General features: G+C 43.9%; 1 protein-coding gene across 3 annotated transcripts in view; it reads left to right on the top strand.

Annotated features, from left to right (window-relative positions):
- SUPT3H (SPT3 homolog, SAGA and STAGA complex component) overlaps positions 1 to 19,440 on the top strand; it is a 633,482-nt gene extending 614,042 nt beyond the window's left edge. For all 3 annotated transcript variants that reach the window (XM_073673939.1, XM_073673940.1, XM_073673941.1), the window contains one exon: positions 18,578 to 19,440. In XM_073673939.1, the coding sequence (XP_073530040.1) occupies positions 18,578 to 18,619 (42 nt within the window). In that variant the 3' untranslated portion in view covers positions 18,620 to 19,440. The remainder of the gene's footprint in view (positions 1 to 18,577) is intronic.
- The last annotated feature ends 7,049 nt before the right edge of the window (positions 19,441 to 26,489 follow it).

Consider the following 26,489-nt stretch of genomic DNA (forward strand, 5'->3'; position numbering starts at 1 on the left):
CTGTATATATACACTGCTCAAAAAAATAAAGGGAACACTGAAACAACAGAATATAACTCCAAGTAAATCAAACTTCTGTGAAATCAAACTGTCCACTTAGGAAGCAACACTGATTGACAATCAATTTCACATGCTGTTGTGCAAATGGAATAGACAATAGATGGAAATTATTGGCAATTATCAAGACGCACTCAATAAAGGAGTGGTTCTGCCGGTGGGGACCACAGACCACATTTCAGTACCAATGCTTTCTGGCTGATGTTTTGGTCACTTTTGAATGTTGGTTGTGCTTTCACACTCGTGGTAGCATGAGACGGACTCTACAACCCACAGAAGTTGCTCAGGTAGTGCAGTGCAGCTCATCCAGGATGGCACAGAAGGTTTGCTGTGTCTGTCAGCGTAGTGTCCAGAGGCTGGAGGCGCTACCAGGAGACGTGGAGGAGGCCGTAGGAGGGCAACAACCCAGCAGCAGGACCGCTACCTCCACCTTTGTGCAAGGAGGAACAGGAGGAGCACTGCCAGAGCCCTGTAAAATGACCTCCAGCAGGCCACAAATGTGCATGTGTCTGCACAAACGGTTAGAAACTGACTCCATGAGGGTGGTATGAGGGCCCGACGTCCACAGATGAGGGTTGTGTTCACAACCCAACACTGTGCAGGACTCTTGGCATTTGCCACAGAACACCAGGATTGGCAAAGTCGCCACTGGCGCCCTGTGCTCTTCACAGATGAAAGCAGGTTCACACTGAGCACATATGACAGACGTGACAGAGTCTGGAGACGCCGTGGAGAGCGACCTGCTGCCTGCAACATCCTTCAGCATGACCAGTTTGGCATTGGGTCAGTAATGGTGTGGGGTGGCATTTCTTTGGAGGGCCGCACAGCCCTCCATGTGCTCGCCAGAGGTAGCCTGACTGCAATTAGGTACCGAGATGAGATCCTCAGACCCCTTGTGAGACCATATGCTGGTGCCGTTGGCCCTGGGTTCCTCCTAATGCAGGACAATGCCAGACCTCATGTGGCTGGAGTGTGTCAGCAGTTCCTGCAAGATGAAGGCATTGAAGCTATGGAACGGCCCGCCCGTTCCCCAGACATGAATCCGATTGAGCACATCTGGGACATCATTTCTCGCTCCATCCACCAACGTCACGTTGCACCACAGACTGTCCAGGAGTTGGCGGATGCTTTAGTCCAGGTCTGGGAGGAGATCCCACAGGAGACCATCCGCACCCTCATCAGGAGCATGCCCAGGCATTGTAGGGAGGTCATACAGGCACGTGGAGGCCACACACAATACTGAGCCTCATTTTGACTTGTTTTAAAGACATTACATCAAAGTTGGATCAGCCTATAGTGTGTTTTTCCACTTTAATTTTGGGGGTGACTCCAAATCCAGGCCTCCATTGGTTAATACATTTGATTTCCATTGATGATTTTTGTGTGATTTTGTTAGCACATTCAACTTTGTTCCCTTTATTTTTTTGAGCAGTGTGTATATATATATATATATATATATATATATATATATATATATATCTATATATCTATATGTATCTATATATATATATATATATATATATATCTATATGTATCTATATATATATATATATATATATACACTACCATTCAAAGGTTTGGGGTCATTTAGAAATTTCATTATAGTGTATAGAGGCCCATTTCCAACAACCACCACTCCAGTGTTTTAATGGTACATTGTGTTTGCTAACTGTGTAAGAGGGATAATGGATGTTTGGAAAACCCTAGAAAACCCTTGCACAAGTATGTTAGCCCATCTGAAAACGGTTTGGCTGATTTGAGAAGCTATAAAATTGACCTTCCTTTGAGCGAGTTGAGAGTCTGGAGCATTACATTTGTTTGTTCTATGAAACTCTCAAAATGGCCAGAAAAAGAGAACTTTCATGTGAAACTCGACAGTCTATTCTTGTTCTTAGAAATGCATGCGAGAAATTGGCAAGAAACTGAAGATTTCCTACAATGGTGTGTACTACTCCCTTCAGAGGAGAGCACAAACAGGCTCTAACCAGAGTAGAAAGAGAAGTGGGAGCCCCGCTGCACAACTGAGCAACAAGACAAGTACATTAGAGTCTCTAGTTTGAGAAATCGACGCCTCACAGCTCCTCAACTGGCAGCTTCATTAAATAGTACACGCAAAACGCCAGTGTCAGCGTCTACAGTGAAGAGGCGACTCCGGGATGCTGGCCTTCAGGGCAAAGTGGCCAAGAAAAAGCCATATCTGAGACTGGCTAATAAAAGGAAAAGATTAATATGGGCAAAAGAACACAGACATTGGACAGAGGAAGATTGGAAAAAAGTTTTATGGACAGACGAATCAAAGTTTGAGGTGTTTGGATCAAACAGAAGAACATTTGTGAGACGCAGAACTTAAAAGATGCTGGAAGAGTTCCTGACGCCATCTGTCAAGCATGGTGGAGGTAATGTGATGGTCTGGGGTTGCTTTGGTGCTGGTAAAGTGGGAGATTTCTACAAGGTAAAAGGGATTTTGAATAAGGAAGGCTATCACTCCATTTTGCAACGCCATGCCATACCCTGAGGACAGCGCTTGATTGGAGACAATTTCATCCTACAACAGGACAATGACCCAAAGCACACCTCCAAATTATGCATGAACTATTTAGGGAAGAAGCAGGCAGCTGGTATTCGATCTGTAATGGAGTGGCCAGCGCAGTCACCAGAGCTCAACCCCATGGAGCTGTTGTGGGAGCAGCTTGACCGTATGGTGCGCAAAAAGTGCCCATCAAGCCAATTCAACTTGTGGGAGGGGCTTCAGGAAGCATGGGGGGAAACTTCTCAAGATTACCTCAGCAAATTAACAGCTAGAATGCCAAAGGTCTGCAATGCTGGAAATTGCTGCAAACGGAGCATTCTTTGACGAAAGCAAAGTTTGAAGGAGAAAATTACTCCTTCTAATAAAAATCATTATTTCTAACCTTGTCAATGTCTGGACTATATTTTCTATTCATTTTGAAACTCATTTGATAAATAAAAGTATGAGCTTTCATGGAAAACACAAAAGTGTCTGGGTGACCCCAAACTTTTGAACGGTAGTGTGTGTCTATCTATCTATCTATCTATCTATCTATCTATCTATCTATCTATCTATCTATATATATATATATATAGATAGATATATAGATAGATATAGATATATGTATGTATATATATATATACAGTACAGACCAAAAGTTTGGACACACCTTCTCACTTAAAGGTTTTTCTGTATTTTCATGACTATGAAAATTGTACATTCACACTGAAGGCATCACAACTATGAATTAACACATGTGGAATTATATACTTAACAAAAAAGTGTGAAACAACTGAAAATATGTCTTAGGCTATGTGCCCACGTTGCGGAAATGAAGCAGAAAATTTCTGCTTCATTTCCGCATGTCCTCTCCCGGAAAAACGCATGCGGAATTCCGCACGCATTTATCGCGCGTTTTTCACGTGTTTTCGACGTGCGGAATTGCCATGCGTTTTTTCATGCATTGAATAAGGCAATTCCGCATGCGGAAACGCAAAATTAATGAACATGCTGCGGATTTTTGAACGCAGCATAAACGCTGTGGAAAAATCCGCAGCATGGGCATAGAACTTGCGGATTCTCATTGGGGACCATGGGGTGCGGATTAACAAGCATTTTACAAGCGTTTACGCTGTGGAAAATCCGCATCAAAAACGCTTGTAATCCGCAACGTGGGCACGCAGCCTTAGGCGTAGCCTTAGACCTTAGGCTGCATGCCCACGTTGCGGATTACAAGCGTTTTCGATGCGGATTTTCCGCAGCGAAAACGCTTGTTAATCCGCACCCCATGGTCCTCAATGAGAATCCGCAAGTTCTATGCCCATGCTGCGGATTTTTCCGCAGCGTTTACGCTGCGTTCAAAAATCCGCAGCATGTTCATTAATTTTGCGTTTCCACATGCGGAATTGCGTTATTCAATGCATGAAAAAACGCAAGGCAATTCCGCATGTCGAAAACGCGTGAAAAACGCGCGATAAACGCGTGCGGAATTCCGCATGCGTTTTTCCGGGAGAGGACATGCAGAAATGAAGCAGAAATTTTCTGCTTCATTTCCGCAACGTGGGCACATAGCCTTATATTCTAGGTTCTTCAAAGTAGCCACCTTTTGCTTTGATGACTGCACACTCTTGGCATTCTCTTGATGAGCTTCAAGAGGTAGTCACCGGAAATGGTCTTCCAACAATCTTGAAGGAGTTCCCAGAGATGCTTAGCACTTGTTGGCCCTTTTGCCTTTACTCTGCGGTTCAGCTCACCCCAAACCATCTCGATTGGGTTCAGATCTGGTGACTGTGGAGGCCAGGTCATTTGGCGTAGCACCCCATCACTCTCCTTCTTGGTCAAATAGCCCTTACACAGCCTGGAGGTGTGTTTGGGGTCATTGTCCTATTGAAAAATAAATGATGGTCCAACTAAACGCAAACCGGTTGGAATAGCATGCCGCTGCAAGATGCTGTGGTAGCCATGCTGGTTCAGTATGCCTTCAATTTTGAATAAATCCTCAACAGTGTCACCAGCAAAGCACCCCCACACCATCACACCTCCTCCTCCTTGCTTCACGGTGGGAACCAGGCATGTAGAGTCCATCCGTTCACCTTTTCTGCGTCGCACCAAGACATGGTGGTTGGATCTCAAATTTGGACTCATCAGACCAAAGCACAGATTTCCACTGGTCTAATGTCCATTTCTTGTGTTCTTTAGCCCAAACAAGTCTCTTCTGCTTGTTGCCTGTCCTTAGCAGTGGTTTCCTAGCAGCTATTTTACCATGAAGGCCTGCTGCACAAAATCTCCTCTTAACAGTTGTTGAAGAGATGTGTCTGCTTCTAGAACTCTGTGTGGCATTGACCTGGTCTCTAATCTGAGCTGCTGTTAACCTGCGATTTCTGAGGCTGGTGACTCGGATAAACTTATCCTCAGAAGCAGAGGTGACTCTTGGTCTTCCTTTCCTGGGGCGGTCCTCATGTGAGCCAGTTTCTTTGTAGCGCTTGATGGTTTTTGCAACTGCACTTGGGGACACTTTCAAAGTTTTCCCAATTTTTCAGACTGACTGACCTTTATTTCTTAAAGTAATGATGGCCACTCGTTTTTCTTTACTTAGCTGCTTTTTTCTTGCCATAATACAAATTCGAACAGTCTATTCAGTAGGACTATCAGCTGTGTATCCACCAAACTTCTGCACAACACAACTGATGGTCCCAACCCCATTTATAAGGCAAGAAATCCCACTTATTAAACCTGACAGGGCACACCTGTGAAGTGAAAACCATTTCCGGTGACTACCTCTTGAAGCTCATCAAGAGAATGCCAAGAGTGTGCAAAGCAGTCATCAAAGCAAAAGGTGGCTACTTTGAAGAACTTAGAATATAAGACATATTTTCAGTTGTTTCACACTTTTTTGTTAAGTATATAATTCCACATGTGTTAATTCATAGTTTTGATGCCTTCAGTGTGAATGTACAATTTTCATAGTCATGAAAATACAGAAAAAACTTTAAATGAGAAGGTGTGTCCAAACTTTTGGTCTGTACTGTGTATATATATATATATATATATATATATATATATATATATATGCACACATATATACTGTTGTGCTCAAAAGTTTACATACCTCGGCAGAATTTTTGCTTTCTTGGCCTTGTTTCGGAGAATATGAATGATAACAAAAAAACTTTTTCTCCACTCATGGTTACTGGTTGGGTGAAGCCATTTATTGTCAAAGTACTGTGTTTTCTCTTTTTAAATCTTAATAAAAACCAAAAACATCCATATGACCCTGATCAAAAATTTACGTACCCCTGTTCTTAATACTGTGTATTGCCCCCTCTAACATCAATGACAGCTTGAAGTCTTTTGTGGTAGTTGTGGATGAGGTTCTTTATTTCCACAGATGGTAAAGCTGCCCATTCTTCTTGGCAAAAAGCCTCCAGTTCCTGTAAATTCCTGGGCTGTCTAGCATGAACTGCGCGCTTGAGATCTCCCCAGAGTGGCTCAATGATATTGAGGTCAGGAGACTGAGATGGCCACTCTCGAACCTTCACTTTGTTCTGCTGTAGCCAATGACAGGTCGACTTGGCCTTATGTTTTGGAACGTTGTCACGTTGGAACGTCCAAGTACGTCCCCAACCAAACCACGGTCAGGTAGACCAACAAAAATTTCGCCCACAACTGCCAGGAAAATTGTTTGGGATGCAAAGAAAAACCCACAAATAACATCAGCTGAAATTGAGGACTCTATAAAAACTAGCTGTGTGGCTGTTTCAAGATGCACAATAAGGAGTCACTTGAAGAAAAATGGGCTGCATGGTCAAGTCGCCAGAAGAAAGCCATTACTGCGCAAATGCCACAAAGTATCAATACACCAAACAGCACAGAGACAAGCCTCAAAACTTTTGGAACAAGGTAATTTGGAGTGATGAAACTAAAATTTAACTTTTGGCCACAACTATAAACGTTACATTTGGAGAGAGGTCAACCAGGCCTATGATGAAAGCAACACCATTCCTAATGTAAAGCACTGAGGTGGATCGCTGATGTTTTGAGGATGTGTGAGCTACAAAGGCACAGGAAACTTGGTAAAAGTTGAAGGAAAGATGAATGCAGCACGTTATCAGCAAATACTGGAGGTAAATTTGCACTCATCAGCCCAGAAGCTGCGTATGGGACATACTTGGACTTTCTAACATGACAACGATCCAAAACACATGGCCAAGTCGACCCGACATTGGCTACAGCAGAACAAAGTGAAGGTTCTGGAATGGCCATCTCAGTCTCCTGACCTCAATATCATTGAGCCACTCTGGGGAGATCTCAAGAGTGCAGTTCATGCTAGGCAGCCCAGGAATTTACAGGAACTGGAGGCTTTTTGACAAGAAGAATGGGCAGTTTTACCATCTGAGGAAATAAAGAACCTCATCCACAACTACCATAAAAGACTTCAAGCTGTTTTTTTGTTATCATTCATATTCTCTTCTCTGAAACAAGTCCAAGAAAGCAAAAATTCTGCCAGGGTATGTAAACTTTTGAGCACAACTGTATATAGTGGCCTGTAAAAGTTATATATACACTGTGTGCTGAATTATTAGGAAGTTGTATTTTAGAGGATTATTTTTATTATTGATCAACAACTATGTTCTCAATCAACCCAAAATACTCATAAATATCCAAGCTTAATATTTTTGGAAGTTGGAGTGTTTTTTTTTTTAGATTTGGCTATCTTAGGAGAATATCTGTTTGTGCGGGTAACTATTACTGTGCCGAATTATTAGGCAACTTAATAAAAAACAAATATAATCCCATCTCACTTGTTTATTTTCAGCAGCTAAACCAATATCAGTGCACAAAATTTAGAAATAAACATTTCTGACATGCAAAAACAAAAACCCAAATAATTAGTGATCAATATAGCCACCTTTCTTTATGATGACACTCAACAGCCTTCCATCCATAGATTCTGTCAGTTGCTTGATCTGTTTTCGATCAACATTGCGTGCAGCAGCCACCACAGCCTCCCAGACACTGCTCCGAGAGGTGTATGTTTTCCCTCCCTGTAGATCTCACATTTTATGATGGACCATAGGTTCTCTATGGGGTTCAGATCAGGTGAACAAGGGGCCCATGTCATTATTTTTTCTTCTTTTAGACCTTTACTGGCCAGCCACGCTGTGGAGTAGTTGGATGCATGTGATGGAGCATTGTCCTGCATGAAAATCATGTTTTTCTTGAACGATACTGACTTCTTCCTGTACCACTGCTTGAAGAAGTTGTCTTCCAGAAACTGGCAGTAGGTCTGGGAGTTGAGCTTCACTCCATCCTCAACCCGAAAAGGTCCCACAAGTTCATCTTTGATGATACCAGCCCATACCAGTACCCCACCTCCACCTTGCTGGCGTCTGAGTCGGAGTGGAGCTCTCTGCCCTTTACTGATCCAGCCTCTGGCCCATCCATCTGGCCCATCACGAGTCAATCTCATTTCATCAGTCCATAAAACCTTTGAAAAATCTGTCTTAAGATATTTCTTGAACCATTCTTGAAGTTTTATCTTATGTTTCTTGTTCATATGTGGTCGTTTTTCAGCCTTCCTTACCTTGGCCATGTCCCTGAGTATCGCACACCGTGTGCTTTTTGATACTCCAGTAACGTTGCAGCTCTGAAATATGGCAAAACTGGTGGTGAATGGCATCTTGGCAGCTTCACGCTTGATTTTCCTCAATTCATGGACAGTTATTTTGCATCTTTTTTGGCCAACACGCTTCTTGCGACCCTGTTGGCTATTTGCCATGAAACACTTGATTGTTCGGTGATCACGCGTCAAAAGTTTGGAAATTTGAAGACTGTTGCATCCCTCTGCAAGACATCTCACAATTTTGGACTTTTCGGAGCCTGTCAAATCTCTCTTCTGACCCATTTTGCCAGAGGAAAGGAAGTTGCCTAATAATTAAGCGCACCTTATATAGGGTGTTGATGTCCTTAGTCAACACCCCTCCTCATTACAGAGATGCAATCACCAGATTTACTTAATTGGTAGTTGGCTCTCAAGCCTATGCAGCTTGGAGTAGGACAACATGAATAAAAAGTATCATGTGATCAAAATACTCATTTGCCTAATAATTCAGAACACAGTGTATATAAAAGTTTATATATACAGGTGCATCTCACTAAATTAGAATATCATCAAAAAGTTAATTTATTTCAGTTCTTCAATACAAAAAGTGAAACTCATATATTATATAGAGTCATTACAGACAGAGGGATCTATTATATAGAGTCATTACACACAGAGGGATCTATTATATAGAGTCATTACAGACAGAGTGATATGTGTGTATATGTGAGGTGAACACTTAGCTGTGATAGTGGAGCTGAAGAGAAGCCAGTGTTGATTTCCAGACTGTGCGTGCGATAACTAATGCCCGTGCTGTGATGTGAGTACAACCGTGTTAATGTACTGTGCCTACTCTGACAAAAAGGACTCTTTGGTTTATTATATGTTTAGAAGTTTTGGGCTGAAAAAAAGCTGTTATGCTTTATTTCTTATGCTGGTGGCTCTATAACACTCTGGCTGCAGTTTGGTCTTCATTTTCATGGAGACAGGTTTTTTTTTTTGAGGACTCCAATGTCTTGCAATATAAATTCAAAACCATCGACCAGCTACCAGACACATCAGAACTACTGAGTGGCCACATAGAGAAACTTTTATACCATAAACATCTCCCAACAGAGTATCACAAAATTATCTTGTCTTTCAAAGCTGGTCATCTCATGCCAAGCATCTTGGGATCTTTTGAGCCAAGAGGGAAAGGTAAAAAAAAGACCACATGTGTTTTTGTCCTGGTTCTACCACTACCAAACATAGCTTCTACAACCATTACGTGATCATAAAAAAATCCTGAGTCTCTGTAACGAAGATGGTTGACCCAGGGTTAAATTCATAGACACTTTTGCATGTTTGGTGTTCAGCTATATCCAATATGCCAAATTATAGAACCCCTATAACAAAAAAAAAAAATCACTTTGGAAATAGAAGCCGTTGTGGTTAATTCAGGCAAACAAATCCACACGACTTCTAAAGGCTCTGTTTAAAACGGAGAAGAATGCTGGAGTTTGGCTCCCAAAGAGGAAGAAGTTAATAATGTTGTAAAAGTTATTTTTATTTCCTACCAGACGTTTATTTTATGGGATTGTCTAACCTCCAGCATGTTATACCTAGTGTTCTGTAGATCAGCTGGTCCTCTCATAACGTCCCGTAATGTTTACCAGTGTGTGCCGCAGATTTTATCGATCTTCTCAGATAAGTTCCATCCAATGGAATCTGGAATGAAGATGAGAGAAGTGTTGTGCGTCGCAGACACACAGTAACCCGTTTGTACTTGGGGTGGGCTAATCAGGACCAGCCATCATCGTTCTTTGATTTCAATGAATGACATTTGTCCTCATTTTCCCTAATTAGATCAGTAGCCCACACACATTGAAGCGGCCTTTTCATCTTCGGAAGAAGAAGCTTTCATGCTACAAGTCTTTATTCTGAATTTCGATATTACTGAAGTTGACGCATTATCACCATGTGTTTTATAAGACAGAGTGACTCATTATCACATGGTTGAGATGTCACAAGATGAAGATCGTTATTGTATTAATTACGTGTATAGCGTTGTGATAAATGTCAGCCACGATGGGTCAGGTGAAGAACGGAAAGAAAAACAGAAGAATGAGAACGAACCTTGAACTTCAATGAACACAATGAATGGAAGGTAAATTATAGTAAACTTGGATAGAATGCAGTGGGAAACCAGCCAAAAACCCAGAAAGGCTCTCTTTTTTGGGAGAATATCTTTGGCTTTTGTTACAAGTCAGATGTAAAAATTGGAAAGCCGATGTACAAAGAAAAAAAAATCTAATTTTAAATCCACGAATAAATGGGTCCCCAAATTCAGAAAAGGAGTGAAAAAAAAAATCTTTATTGCTATTCATGCAAAAGGAAATTACAAAAAGTATACTGTAAGAGCAAGGAAAAACAAAGAGAAGACATCTTGAAACGTCCTTTAGATGGTTTTTCCTACTTAAAAGGGTTGTCTATAGCAGTGATGGGCAATTCATTTCCATGATCATGACTGTTGTGGAGGGCCGAATCAATGGGCTGAAATTAATTTGACTCAATATTAATATAAACATATTATTGTTTTATATAATTATTTTATCGCCTAACATTGAGCAGAACTAAGTCTCTTGACTCGCTGCTTTTGCTAAAATATGTCAGTCGGACTTATTGTAACCTATATTCTTACATGTTCTTACACCATATAATTTACCGCTTTTTATAATGTTTAAAATTAGATTCTCCTGTTAGTCGGCCCTAAACCGTTTGATGTCCCCACAGTTGCTGTACACAGTATCATGTGCCCACAACCCTCCCACACAGTATGCTGCCTTCACAACCCTCCTCGCATATTATGATGCCCCTACAGCCCCCCTCACAGTATGATACCACCAGTCACCCCACACATTATACTGCCTGTAGTGCTCCTCAAGCAGTATGATGTCCCCACAACCCTTCCACACACGCTCAATATGATGGACCACATATCTCCCCACTCAGTATGATTGACCCCACAGCTTCACACACAGTATTATGGACCGCTCAGACCCCCACAACAGTATAAGGGCCCCCATACAGTATGATGGTCCTCACACAATATTATGACCACACATCTACCCAAACACAGAACTCCCACACACTTTGATGGCTCCACACCACCCTGCAACATTATGATGTCCCCACTGCTCCTAATACAAAGTATAATAGCCCCCCCAACACAGTATGATGGCCCTAATAGTGGCCCACACATAGTTTTTTTTAGTCCTCACAGCCCCCAACACAGTATGATGGACCCCGAAGCCCTCTCGCACAGTGTGACGGCTCCCACACAGTATGGTGGTCTTCATACAGTATGATGCCCCAACAGCTCTTCATACGTAATATGATGTCCAATAGAGCATCCCACACATTTCGATGACACCACACCACCCTGCTCACAGTATGATGATGGCTAAAGCCCCCCCACCCAGTATTATGTCCCTACAGCTTCCAATACAAAGTATAAGAGCCCCCAACACAGTATGATGGCCCTAATAGTTGCCCACACAGAGTATGAATCCTCACAAGCCATCATGGTATGACATCCCCCAAAATTTCTCCCCACAAATACTTATTATTCTTGTTTACTTTTATAATTGTCACTTTCTAAACAAGACTCGGGTAGGGCCTTAGTTTGGCCTTTGGTGTTAAAGGAAGACAGTCGACACAAAATGGCTGGTCACGCCAGTCTCAGGTGCCCAGTAAACCCTTGAGATGCTGAGCATCTCAGTGCTCCTCATCTACTTGTTTTCCATCAATATTCACCATTCTGTAGCTCCTGTAAAGCCAGAGCTGTCAATCAAGGAAGAGGAGGATGGAGATAAATGGAAAACAAGGAGATTGGAAGGTGTTTGGTCATGGCAAGTGTGAATCAATGCTTGGTTTAAACAGTCATTCTGTGCCGACAGACTCCCTTTTGAAGAGGTTGCATAAGAGTATGGAGTCTTTAGGCTGTATGTGATTTGGTTATAATGGGGGTAAGCTGCAACACCCTACATAGCCTATGGAAAAGGATGGCATAGTTACTAGAAAAACATTGAGCAACACCTTTAATTGGACTGAACTGTGGAAATTCAGATCTCTAAATTCCTAAAAAAAAAAAATAATAATGATCAAAATTCTGGTATCACACTAGTTTCATGATTGCTAGAATATCGGAATGTAGATCCTAAAAATCATGGCAACTGTTCCTCTCAGTCATGGAGGACAGCCGATAGTTGAATCCTTTTGCCAACCGTGAATCAAGTCTTAAAGGTTTATAACAGGTAGTCCCTGTGTTACTGTATATAGATGCTTTGGATATTTAAGCTTTTTTTAATGTGATAATTTTAGAGGAAAATTTCCTGGCAGAAGTAGGTGTTCCAAATCTCATGAGCAGTAAAAGTATAAATCACATTAGAAGCAGAGAGCTTTGCACATGTGCACCTACCGCCTCCCGGTAATTGTACAATTTACAGCTCCTGTTGGAAGCCTGTTTTATTTGATATCCCACAAGCCCACTCCGCCATTTTATTTTCATCTGTTTGCCAAAAAAACTTTCCAAAACAAAGGCAGGAGGACCACCCATCCGGAATCCAAACTTTCTCTGGTTACTCGACCATGTATAAACTGGAGAAGACTGCTGAATATCAGGCTCGAATGTTGCCATTGGGAGCAACTGATTTCCAGATTAAGAAAAGGTGTTAAAATAAATTGAGACATAAATCTTGTGTATTATAATATAAGTTCCTACAGGACGGGCTTCTATGTGGGCTGCCTGGCAGAAACCATAGCGCAGGTGATACCAAGTAACTCAATAGTGTCCAATGCGGAGACCTCACGTAAACCCAACAGACATATGTTTTCCTTTATAATATTGAGGCGAAACCATAGAAAATCCTTATGTAAACATTGAATATTCATGTATTATTCTTAGAGTGCTCGTCTTCTGTAGTGTCTGCAGACTCCACGGGACAGCAGTTATTATGGATTTGTGTCTCCTCTTTGGAGCCAATAGTTTGTCACAGGGGTCAATTTATTTTGCGTTGATTCATAAGTAAGTTTTTAGGACTTATTGATGATATGTCCTATGTATACAGTGATTAAAACAAAGATTTAAGATTGCTTATAGATGGAAGGTGGTCCTCCGAATCATCTTCTGTGATGGGCCCAAGATGTATGTGTATGAAAATAATACAATATCATAATTTTCCCAGGGCAGATTCCTGCCGAAACTAACGTCTTTTTTTTATTAATGCTTTACAAAACCTCGGTAATCTTACAATTAGAAAATATTTGGGACTCTTAGTATCTAGTACTTCATGTTCCCCTTTGTTTTGGTCTTCCAGAAAAACAGTGCACTCATTCTTAGTGTTATTCACCTGTTCCAGCTCCAGCGCCGGGTTCTCCATCCTCTTTCTCTGGCAAAGGGCTCTATCTGCTCATGTACATGTCAGGTTACAATGGTGTAACCCATGGCGCACCTCTCATATCACAGTCTTTTGGTTTTTAAGCTGGCTCAGGTGGTAGCATACCACTTGTTCAGTTACTTTGATATCCTCACTGCTACAACACCGCTGGGTTTTTTTTTTTTTCAAGTTTGCCTCCCGACATCTCCAGCTCTGCTGTACCACTGGACTGTGCGAAGTATGCATTGAGTAAAGCTCCTGACATACCAAGCTCTGCCATGCCACTGTACTCTGCTTCGTTAGCTTCAAGTCAATTTTCTGACATATCCAGCTCGGCTGTACCACTGAACTCATCCCCATAACCTTTGAGTAAATCTCTTGACATACTAAACTCTGCTGTACCACTGTGCTCTGCTTCATTAGCTTCAAGTCAATTTTCTAACATAACCAGCTCTGCTGTACCACTGAACTCATCCCCATAACCTTTGAGTAAATCTCTTGACATACTAAACTCTGCTGTACCACTGTCCTCTGCTTCATTAGCTTCAAGTCAATTTTCTGACATATCCAGCTCTGCTGTACCACTGAACTCTTCCCCATATCTCCTGATATACTAAGCTCTTTTCATCCCACTGCACTCTGCTTCATAGGCTTCACGTCAGTTTTCTGACATATCCAGCTCTGCTGTTTTATACTGCTCTAGGTGCCATCAAGGACATCCAATTCCGCTGTTCCATTCTGCTTCAGGTACTGACTAGCAGATCTTCTCTGCTATTCCATGCTGTTCAAGGTGCCATCCAGCATATCCAACCCTACCGTTCTATGTTGCTTCAATTGCCATCCAGCGTATCTAGCTCTTCTCTTCCAACCTGCACCAACACTTCTGGTCCTAGGCTGTCCAGACCTATAGCTTAGAGAATCCACCTCAACAAGTGAGACACAACACTTGGGCTCCAGAGATCTAAAACTTGGGGTGTATGAGAGTGATGAAGTTGGTAACATATATAAGATACAATTTGATAGAATTGGGGTTGAATCAATGGATTATACAGCATTTGAGATCTCAAACAGTAAAGCCCATGACAATCCAGGATTTGAGTCTGTTTCTGCAATATTTTAATTCCCAAAGAAGAGGCATTCACTAGAATTGTAGGACTTTGAGATTGAGCTCATGAAACTGAGAGTATGGCCTCTGGACAAGGAGTTTAGGACTTCTCTCAGAAAGTAGACAACCCCCTGCTGTGAATAGGGTCAGCTTAGAGAAAGGGTGTGCATACTAGAGAAGCAGATTTTGGGGATCTACATTTACTTATGGGGGGTGAGAACCTGAGCAGAACTGCCCGCCCCAGAGGAACTGCCTTATTAGCAATGAAGGGATGGTTAGTTGGCTCAAGTATGTGGAGACGTAACAAACACTGGAGCCTTCTTTTTTGGGTGACAACACTCATTGACTTCAGTGGAATTGTGTAATGCTTCATATCACCTGGTTCGCCCAATGATAATGGAGGTTTGATAATGATCAGTGTTTGTCCATGTGCTAAAACAGGTATTGGATTTCCACTGCCTAATAAAGTTGTAAAGTGCCATAAATACGAATTCAAAGCATCTAAATAATATAATAAAGCATAAAGTATTTAACCTTAGTTTGTAGACATTTGTTTTCATTTGCATAGGAAGGAACAAAAAAAAATAGAGAGGAAATCACTTTTTGTCTTGGAGAGAAATCTTGTTTTCCCTCCTTGGAATAGAAGACATGGAATCGGAATTGTGTGGTTGGAGGAAGAGCCACGAGATGCTGCGTTATATTATTTATATAAACCCGAAACAGCAGGAGCCATCGCCGGTTATGTAGCACCATGTTATTTAAATGCCAATACTTAACTCCTAGTATGGTCTACGACAATATTCAATATTTTGTAATTAAAGAGCTCGACGATTATACTGTATATATTGTCCCACAGTTATGAAAATATACAAATACCTTATTGTTTTCAAGTCTACTTCTATTCCTCCTAGCTTTTGCTGAGGCATCAGTGCATATTTCTTTTATATCGTTACATAGTTAATATGGTGGAAAAAAAGACACATACATGTCCATCAAGTTCAACTTAGTGATGGGAAATGATAAAGGGAATGTGGATGTGCATAACCACAATGCATGATCCAGTCCGCCCCAAAAGAGCTAATCTTTCCCTCCTATTCCAATGTGTCGATCCACTGGACCTAAAATTCAGTGAAGAACTTTACACATTTTCATCATTATTTATGTTATTTTCTTGTTAAAAAGCATCTAAGCCATTTTATGAAACCATCGAATGTTTCCGCTGTGACCAGCTCCTGAGGGTCGGCTATTTCACAGATTAATAGTTCTCATGGTAAAGAAGTATGATCTCCTCTGAGGATTGAACCTGACTTTCTCCAAGCAGACAGAGTGCCCCTCACCTCGTCCTACTGTACAATGACTGATAACACCTCTATATACATTAGATAACACAGGATCAACCATTCACAATATATGATGTCACAGCTCACCTCCTCCTGTACAGTGACTAATAACACCTCTATATACAGTAGATAACACAGGATCCACCATTTACAATAGGTGATGTCACAGCTCACCTCCTCCTCCTCCTGTACAATGACTGATAACACCTCTATATACAGTAGATAACACAGGATCCACCATTCACAATAGGTGATGTCACAGCTCACCTCCTTCTCCTGTACAATGACTGATAACACCTCTATATACAGTAGATAACACAGGATCCACCATTCACAATAGCTGATGTCACAGCTCACCTCCTCCTCCTGTACAATGACTGATAGCACCTCTATATACATTAGATAACACAGGATCCACCATTCACAATAGGTGATGTCACAGCTCACCTCCTCCTCCTCCTGTACAATGACTGATAACACCTCTATATACAGTAGATAACACAGGATCCGCCAGTCAGATTAGATATCACAACTCACCTCCTCCTCCTCCTGTACAATGACTGATAACACCTCTATATACAGTAGATAACACAGGATCCACCATTCATAATAGGTGATGTCACAGCTCACCTCCTCCTTCTGTACGATGACTGATAACACCTCTATATACAGTAGATAACACAGGATCCACCATTCACAATAGGTGATGTCACAGCTCACCTCCTCTTCCTGTACAATGACTGATAACACCTCTATATACAGTAGATAACACAGGATCCGCCAGTCAGATTAGATATCACAACTCACCTCCTCCTCCTGTGCAATGACTGATAAAACCTCTATATACAGTAGATAACACAGGATCCATCATTCATAATAGGTGATGTCACAGCTCACCTCCTCCTCCTCCTGTAAAATGACTGATAACACCTCTATATACAGTAGATAACACAGGATTCGTCATTCACAATAGATGATGTCACAGCTCACCTCCTCCTCCTCCTGTACAATGACTGATAACACCTCTATATACAGTAGATAACACAGGATCCGTCATTCACAATAGGTGCTGTCACAACTCTTCTCCTCCTCCTCCTGTACAATGACTGATAACACCTCTATATACAGTAGATAATACAGGATCCACCATTCATAATAGGTGATGTCACAGCTCACCTCCTCCTCCTGTACAATGACTGATAACACCTCTATATACAGTAGATAACACAGGATCCGTCATTCATAATAGGTGATGTCACAGCTCTCCTCCTCCTCCTCCTGTACAATGACTGATAACACCTCTATATACAGTAGATAACACAGGATCCGTCATTCACAATAGGTGATGTCACAGCTCACCTCCTCCTGTACAATGACTGATAATACCTCTATATACAGTAGATAACACGGGATCCATCATTCATAATAGGTGATGTCACAGCTCACCTCCTCCTCCTCCTGTAAAATGACTGATAACACCTCTATATACAGTGGATAACACAGGATCCGTCATTCATAATAGGTGATGTCACAGCTCACCTCCTCACCCTTTACCTGTACAAATCACAGAGCATGCCCACGTGTTTTTTCTCATGTTTTGTTTTCAGTTTCACTCCACAAAGATTTTTTTTCCATTTTCATTACATTCCTCTGTAACATGATTGATGACAAAACTACAACTCTTCTTGCAAAAAAAAAAACCAGCACGTTTATGTTGACTGAAAAATAAAAAATGGATGGATCATGAAAAGATGAGTTAATAGGAAGGGGTTAAAGTGGAGCTATAATTTATTTCTTGACTTTCTCAAGTCAAATGTATTAAATAATTGTATTCTCCAAGAAATAAAGATTCAGGAGCATTTTTTCCTATGACTGTATTTTACCATTCTTCTGTTATTCCTCTTGAGCCTGCATAAATTAATGTACCGCTTTGTCAATGGGGCATGTCCCTACAGAGTGACATTGTCATCACTGATTGGACAGTGTCATACTGTGTGGAGATACCACCTCCAGCTAGTAACACCTAGTTGTCTATTTATTTGCACATTTCCATTAGGAATAACAGAGAAACGGCACAATGCAGAGATATAATAAAAGATGTTCCAGAATTTGTATTTCCTGGGGAATACAAGTATATTCTAAAATAGATTTCTTAGGAACAGTGATGGGTCCCCTTTTAGGGGCTAAAGTTCCTAATTTTTTTGAACATTTCCAGGAGGAATAACAGAGAAACGGCACAATACAGAGATATAATAAAAGATGTTCCAGAATTGGTATTTCCTGGGGAATACAAGTATTTTCTAAAATAGATGTCTTAGGAACAGTGATGGGTCCCCTTTTAGGGGCTAAAGTTCCTAATCGGATGTGTGTAGCTGCGGTGGCGCTCACTCTGTGCCAATGACACCTACACCATCAGCTAATAAGTGACGTGGCCTCATAAGGAGGCCTCCCTCCTAATACAGACATCATGTTATTAATAGACGGGCCCACTCAGTCCATGTGATCATCTCTTTCACATTGTCTCTTTTTTGCCCCCTCCCTTTGCAGAGCGCCTACCGCAGGACTGGGATGCCATTTTTAGCCTGTTAATAAATCCGGAAAGGAAAAAGGAAAACAAGAAGGTTACATTAAGGTGATGCCTCCATGGAAGAAGGAAGAGCCTGATCCCCGGAGTGAGTGGGCCGCTTGTTGTGACTGTGCACTGGCTGGATGTCTCATTTTCAGCCCCCTCAATCTTCACGCTTGTTTACTAGTCGGAGCATTGAGCTCATTACCGGCAGGATGTTTGGGGGCTTCGTGTGTAGGTGGAGGAGAATGCACATCACAAGCACACTGCCATCATCTGCCCACGGATGCGAAACGCGCTGTCATCCTTTCTGCCGGGTCGGGCCGGAGAAGGGAACGCTCTGGATTCCATTGTGTGCAGGAAATAGATTGAGTACTTTCAGGTGTCATGTGTCACTTCAGAGCGGCCAAAAACTGCTGGACCAAAAGATTCATTTTTAATTCTTATTTTTCCAGCACATTTAAAGGGGACCCTTACGGTTCTTATATCCTCAGGCTGTGTAGTAGAATATCAGCTATTGTTCTCTGTTGTCAGCAGTTACTGATGAGATGTCCAGAACAATCCCTAGGTTCACATACATAGGTGGGAGCTACATGCATTAATATCATGTCCACAATGCACAGTTCACACGGCTTGTATTCTGCTTACACGCTTTTACTTCCACCAGTGTTAACATACCGGAAGACGACCGATCCCCTCTGTGGAGCTGCGGAACCAAATGTTTTCTTGTTTTTTTTAGATTTAAAACTAGTAAAAGTGTCAGATTTGGTTTTTGTATCTTTGAGTTATCGCACAAAGTTTTGTGTATTTTCTGTGTTCTTTTTATTAAATTTGTGTTAGATCAGTGAGTGTAACCATTTATTACCGATAAATATACAAATGCATAGTGTACCTAACATAACATCTGGCCCCATAAACTCCGGTGTATACCATGCGCCCCTCACCACCCAGTGTATAGCATCCGGCCCCTCGCCCCCCCGTGTATAACATCTGGCCCCTCGCCCCCCCCGTGCATAACATCCGGCCCCTCGCTCCCCACTGTGCATAACATCCGGCCCCTCGCTCCCCCCTGTGTATAAGATCCGGCCCCTCGTCCCCCCCGTGTATAACATTCGCCCTTCACCCCCTGGTGTATAACATCCGGCCCCTCGCCCTCCCCGGTGTATAAGTGTATAACATCCAGCCCCTCGCCCCATGTATAACATCCGGCCCCTCTGCCCCCGGTGTATAACATCTGGTCTCTCGCCCCCCCATGTATAAAATCCGGCCCCTCGCACTCCCTGTGTATAACATCCAGCCGTTCGTCCCCCCTGTGTATAACATTCGGCCCTTCACCCCCCAGTGTATAACATCCAGCACCCCTGTGTATAACATCCAGCCCTTCACCCCTCAGGTGTATAGCATCCGGCCCCTCGCCCCCCCCATGTATAACATCCGGCCCCTCACCTCACCTCCCCCTGTGTATAACATCCGGCCCCTCGTCCCCCCCGGTGTATAAGTGTATAACATCCAGCCCCTCACCCCCTTGTATAACATCCGGCCCCTCTGCCCCCGGTGTATAACATCCGGCCCCTCTGCCCCCGGTGTATAACATCCGGCCCCTCTGCCCCCGGTGTATAACATCCGGCCCCTCTGCCCCCGGTGTATAACATCCGGCCCCTCTGCCCCCGGTGTATAACATCTGATCTCTTGCCCCCCCCACGTATAAAATCTGGCCCCACGCACTCCCTGTCTATAACATCCAGCCCCTCGTCCCCCCCGTGTATAACATTCGGCCCTTCACCCCCGGTGTATAACATCCAGCCCCCCCGCCCCTGTGTATAACTTCCGGCCCTTCACCCCCCAGGTGTATAACATCCGGCTCCTTCCCCCCCCCCCCCGGTGTATAAGTGTATAACATCCAGCCCCTCGCCCACATGTATAACATCTGGCCCCTCGCCCCCTAGTGTATAAGTGTATAACATCTGTCCCCTGGTGTATATTATCCGGCCACATTGCCCCCGGTATATAACATCCAGCCTCTTTACACCCAAGTATATAACATCCAGCCCCACTGTTTCCGGTGTATACGATTCGGCCCTTTTTGCATAACATCTGGCACCTTGCCCTGGATGTATAACCTTCGCCCCTCCCCCTGGTGTATAACCTCCGGCCCCCCGCCATGCCTTCTGCCTGTAGTAACATGTGACAGACCGGCCGGTGGTGCAGAGCTCATTGACACCAGCACGGTCCTTTAATAGGAGCCACCGGGGTAACAAGTCCATTCATTACATTTCTTCCTCCTAAATCTTCACCCATCGCCTGTGAGTGATATCATTAATAAGTGGAAGGAACCGCAGCAACTCAGCCATGAAGTGGAGACCCTATAACGTTACAGAGCGGGGGGCCGAGTGCTGAGGAGCAGAGGGCAGAAAAGTCACAACCGCCCTGCTGACTCCATAACTACAGAATCCTCTGGTATAACATCAACACAAACACTGCGCCCCCGCAGGGAGCTTCATGGCCGAGCAGCTGCATGCAGCCGTACATCACCAAGCACAATGCCGAGCGTCGGATGGAGCGGTGTAAAGCCGCCACCACTGGGCTCTGGAGGAGACGTGTCCTGTGCAGTGACGGATCGCACTTCTCTATCTACATCTGATGGAGGAGTCTGGGTTTGCTGATTCCAGGAGGACGTTACCCCGTGACTGCATTGTGCCCACTGTACAGACGGTGGAGGAAGCTGATGCTGTGGGCTTGTTATCGGCCTCGGCCCCTTAGTTCCAATGAAGGGAAATCTTAATACTTTAGCACAAGATGTTGTTGATAATTGCAGTTTCCAGCTTTGTGGGAACAGTTTGGGGAAGACCCTTTACTGCTCCCCATGACTGTGCCCAGTGCACAAGCTCCATACAGACAAGGGGGGAAGAACCTGAGCGGCTGCACAGAGCCTGGACCTCAGCCCCATCCAACGCCACGGAAATTGTGAGCCCGGCTTCTCCCCAACATCAGGGTCTGACCTCACAAATGCTCTTCTGGATGAAGGGGCAAAAATCCCACAGACTCCTCCAAAATATTGTAGAAATCCTCCCCAGAAGAACGGGAGCCGTTATATCTGTGGATGTAGAACGGGAGGTCAGAGAAGTTTCTGTAGGTGTAATGTGGAGGGAGCACAATATGTTTGTTAATATGGCTCCCGAGCTTCCTGATATTCATTTCATCGTGAATACAGAGAGTAGAAGTAAAGAGCTTTTTGTGTTCCCAGTCCTGGGCAGAGGCCCAATCCTATGCAGGTTTCTACTGGGGAACTTCATCCAACTTAAAAGAATATTCATTATTTATCCAAAAATTTTATATTTTGTTAAAGAATATTGCGTTAACAGAATACCAAAATTTTTTTTCATAAGTTACAACATTTTTTCTTTTTCTGTGTTACCCTGCACAGGGTCCTACCAGGGAAATCTACCCCAGATGCTGCCCCCCAAAAAATCCAAAAAATTAATTTCACTACCGTTAGGAAGGACACTAAGACGTATTAAAAATCTGAAGACTAAATAATTTTTTTTTAAGAAAATATTTGCATTTTGTATCCAAACATTTAGAAACTCAATCCTGAGCAGATCCTGCCTGGGGATAAAAAAATAATGGCAGCTAGGTATCTTCCATTGAGGCTGAGCGCTATTCTTTAACAAGAGGCAGTACAATCCAAGTGGATCGGAATCGATTATGGAGAACTTGGACATGTGGGAGTTCAGTTTCCATATAGACTAGTTAAAGGGGTTTTCCCATGAACAAAGTTGATTTCCATCAATAGATCTTGGAATAATAATAATTTCCACAATTGGATGTGATTAAATAAAATGTTCCTGTGCTGAAATAATCTTAGATATGTGCCCCTGCTGTGTACTGTGTAATGGCCGTGTCTGACCGTACAGGACCATGGTCGGGTCCCCGCCCTGCATGTTTGGTGCTCTTTAGAGAGCCAATGAACATGCAGGGATTGTCTGCCACACACTGTAATACCGTAGCCGTGTTGGTTGTTGCATTACAGTGATTGGTTGGCGCATAGTGTCATGGAGTCTATATAAGACCTGTTGACCCCATGCTCATCACAGTTTATCCCGGAATCAGGCAGTGTAGGGGGAGCTGCTGCTGAGTGAGGGAGAGATTTGCTTGTTTATTAGTTAGTATAGGTATTCCACAACATATCAATATATCCATCTGATCTAACAGTCCTTCTGAGGACTAATCCACCTGCATATATTCAATGGTGAAGGTGATAGCAGGAGTTAGGCAGGCAGAGTTTGTGGCAGTGTATACAGCACAAGAGGGTCCATTGCACGTTCTGTCTGCTCCTGCTGTTACTGATATCCGTAGACCTAGCCCCAGATATCAGGGGCCAGGGCTAATTTTTTTTTTATCTTAATCCTGATTATTTGCTTAAAAAGCAACACAGAGTACATCATTTTAGTGTTCCATTTGCTTGTTAGCACTGCAGAATACAGCCAGATCTTTTCCACCATCAGACGTATCACATATAACTGCGGTACAAATCCAGCCATTTGTAGTGAACGCGGAAAATATTATCCTCCATTTAAAGTTTGTAGCAGTGTGTCAGTGAAGCCATTCACATGTGGTCTCCAAGAATAGTAAACTATAGGGCCGCTATTAAAACCGTGGGTGTCCGTCAGACGTATCACATATACCTGCGGTACAAATCCAGCCATTTGTAGTGAATGTGGAAAATATTATCCTCCACTTAAAATGGGCAAGGGACAGGTAAGTGGACGTGATGGTGATGGTGTATGCCGAGGCCGTGTGAAGCTGAAATTGTGCCACAACAAACACCAACATCTTGTCGCTTGACCTTCCTGTTCTAATTGCTAGGGGACAGCAGCACACCACTATTGAACGCAGAGCAGTGTCAAAATGTTGTTGGCTAGATAGCAGATAATTCTTCCAGTCACTTTGCCACCACCATCTTGTCTTCCACACTGTCAAGTCTCAGTAGCCGTGAGTCTGGACCGCATATTCCTCACCCTGATCCTCCTTCCTCCCACCATGCCGAGTGCCTGGAGACAACTGATCCCACGCTTGGACACGCCGAAGATCTGTTCTTTTCCATTTATAGATTCGGACCTAGCGGGGCAAGAGGAGCAGCGATGGTCACAGGAAAGTCAACAGTGGGAAAGTGCAATTACTGTCCCAAGAGGTGGATGATGATGAGACACAATTGCCAGAAAGTCAGGAGGAAGACCAGGGTGCGGAAGTGGAAGATGAGGTTGTGGATGATATAATAACTGCCCCAACCCGGCAGGGGGACATACAGAGCAAGGGAAGGAAGCACACAGGGGGAGGGAGGCGTAGCACCACAACAGGCAGGAACAAACAGTGTGGTGGCCACAGACACAAGGCGGCAACCATTCCCCGGAACACCAACACGACAAAAGTTGCCAGTATAACTAAGGTCTTCCCGAGTCTGTTTTTTTTTTTAAAGACTGCAGATAACCCCAAAAAGGCCATTTGAACCATCTGCCAGGCCAGCATCAGCAGGGGTAGCAAAACTAGCAGCCTGAACACCACCAGCATGATCAGGCACATGACAGCATAGCACCTGACTTAGTGGGCCGAACACTAGGGTCCAGAAACATGGTCTGCGGGTGACACCACTGCTTGTTCCGCTGTTGTGCGTGCACGCCAATGGATCATGCAAAGATGTCTCCCGCCTTGCACCTCTCGTTGCACACTCTCAACTAGCACCATCAGCAACCACGTCCTTGTCCCAGCGTTCAGTTATCCCTACCCCGGTCCTTGGAACGCAAGCGCAAATACGCAGCTAACGCCCCACAGGCCACGCTACTAAACTCTCTGCAAATGTTTGCGCTCAAAATGTTGCCTTTTAGGCTTGTGGAGACAGAAGCTTTCCGCAACCTAATGGTGGCGGCCATCTCTCGGGACTCTGTCCCGAGCCGCCACTATTTCTCCCCGTTTGCCGTCTTCGTATTACACAAGCTCGTGTCCCGGAACATTAGCCGTGCCCTGAACAACGCAGTTACTGGGAAGGTCCACCTAACCACAGACACGTGGACAAGTGCTTGTGGGCAGGGAAGGTACATCTCGCTGACGGCACACTGGGTTAATATAGTGGAAGCTGGAACCCAGTTGGACCTTGGGATGGAACACGTCCTCCCGATGCCGGGGATTGCGGGCCCTGGGTCAATCAGGGTTGCCCCCACATTCTACAGCTCCTGCACCTCCTCCTTCTCTACAGCCTCCATCTCCGAAATGACCACATCAGCAAGCGGCAGCAGGCTGTGCTGAAGCTAATATGCTTAGATAACAAATCGCACACCACTGAAGACTTGTGGACAGCTCTGAAAGAGCAGGCAGATCTGTGGCTGACACCGCTGAACCTACAGCCAGGCATGGTCATGTGTGATAATGGACAAAACCTGGTGGCGGCACTGTAGCAAGCTCACACGCGTACAATGCCTGGCCCATGTGTTTAACCTCGTGGTTCAGCGGTTTCTCAAAACCTACCCGGATCTGCTTGTCAAAGTACACCGCGTGTGTGCCCAATTTAGAAATTCAGCTACAGCTTCCGCCACCCTTGCTGTGCTTCAGCAGCGTTTGCAGCTTCTAGCTCACCGACTGGTGTGTGATGTCCCCACGCGTTGGAACTCAACGTTGCAGATGTTGGGAAGGATTTGTGAGCAGCAGAGGGCAGTTATTGACTACCAGCATCAACATGGCCAATGGTATTCAGGTCAGCCTCCCCACATAAGACCTCAGGAGTGGGCATTGATGTCAGACATCTGTGCCATCCTCCAAAACTTTGAGGACTCCACCAAGATTGTGAGCGGCGATGACGCCATAATTAGCGTTACCATCCCGCTTCTCTGTCTTCTGAAATGCTTGCTGCTCACAATTAAAGAGGATGCATTGCAGGCAGAGCACGATGAGATGGAGCAAGGAACCATACAGGATGATTCCATACAGCCCAGCCTCCTCTCATCCCAACGTGGATTGGGTGACAATGAGGAAGAGGAGGAGGAAGAACAGGAGCTAGTTTCATGCGCTGTAGACGGTACTACCTGCACAACTGTCATACCGTCTGTTAAGCGTGGATGGCCTGAGGAGAGGGATGAGGAGGTCAGCATGGTCAGTCGTCCTCTTGGTGAGGACACGGAAGTCTTGCCTGTTAGCAGTCTGGCACACATGGCTGTGTTTGTTATGCTGCCCTTCCCGTGACCCTCGCGTTCTCCAAATTTTAGGTGACAGTCATTACTGGTTGGTGACACTTCTAGACCCACGCCATAAAGAGAACTTTCTATCTCTTATTCCCACAGTGGAGAGGTCTACTAAAATGTGGCAGTACCAGAAGGGCCTTGTTGCGGAATTATTAAAAAAATTCCCATCTGAAAACGCTGACGGCAGAGGTCACAGTTTGTTGGACAACCAAGGAGTACAGGCAAGAGAGACAGAAATCCAATGCAGCAGAGGCAGGGGAACACAGTCAAAGTTCTGGGACAGTTTTCTCAGACCCTACCATCGCACAAGCCCTGATGAGCGGGGTAATCGCACAAGGAGGGAAAAGTTTGGGAAGATGCTGAGGGAGTACCTTGCTGACCGTACCAACGTCCTCTGTGATTCCTCTCTGCCTTATCTCTGCCTTATAATTATTGGGTATCCAAGCTGGACACATGGCATGAACTGGCTCTCTACGCCTTGGAGGTCCTGGCCTGCCCTGCCGCTAGCGTTTTGTCAGAGAGGGTTTTTAGTGTCTCTGGGGGAATTATAACTGATAGGCACATCCGCCTGTCAACTGAAAGTGCTGGCAGGCTGACTATTATAAAAATGAACAAGGGTTGGATTGAGCCAGACTTCTCAATACCACCGAATGATAGCAGCGTA

This window comes from Phyllobates terribilis, unplaced genomic scaffold (genome assembly GCF_046119375.1).
Source record: "Phyllobates terribilis strain yellow unplaced genomic scaffold, ASM4611937v1 Scaffold_3__8_contigs__length_932513732, whole genome shotgun sequence".
NCBI classification, from domain to species: Eukaryota; Metazoa; Chordata; class Amphibia; order Anura; family Dendrobatidae; genus Phyllobates; species Phyllobates terribilis.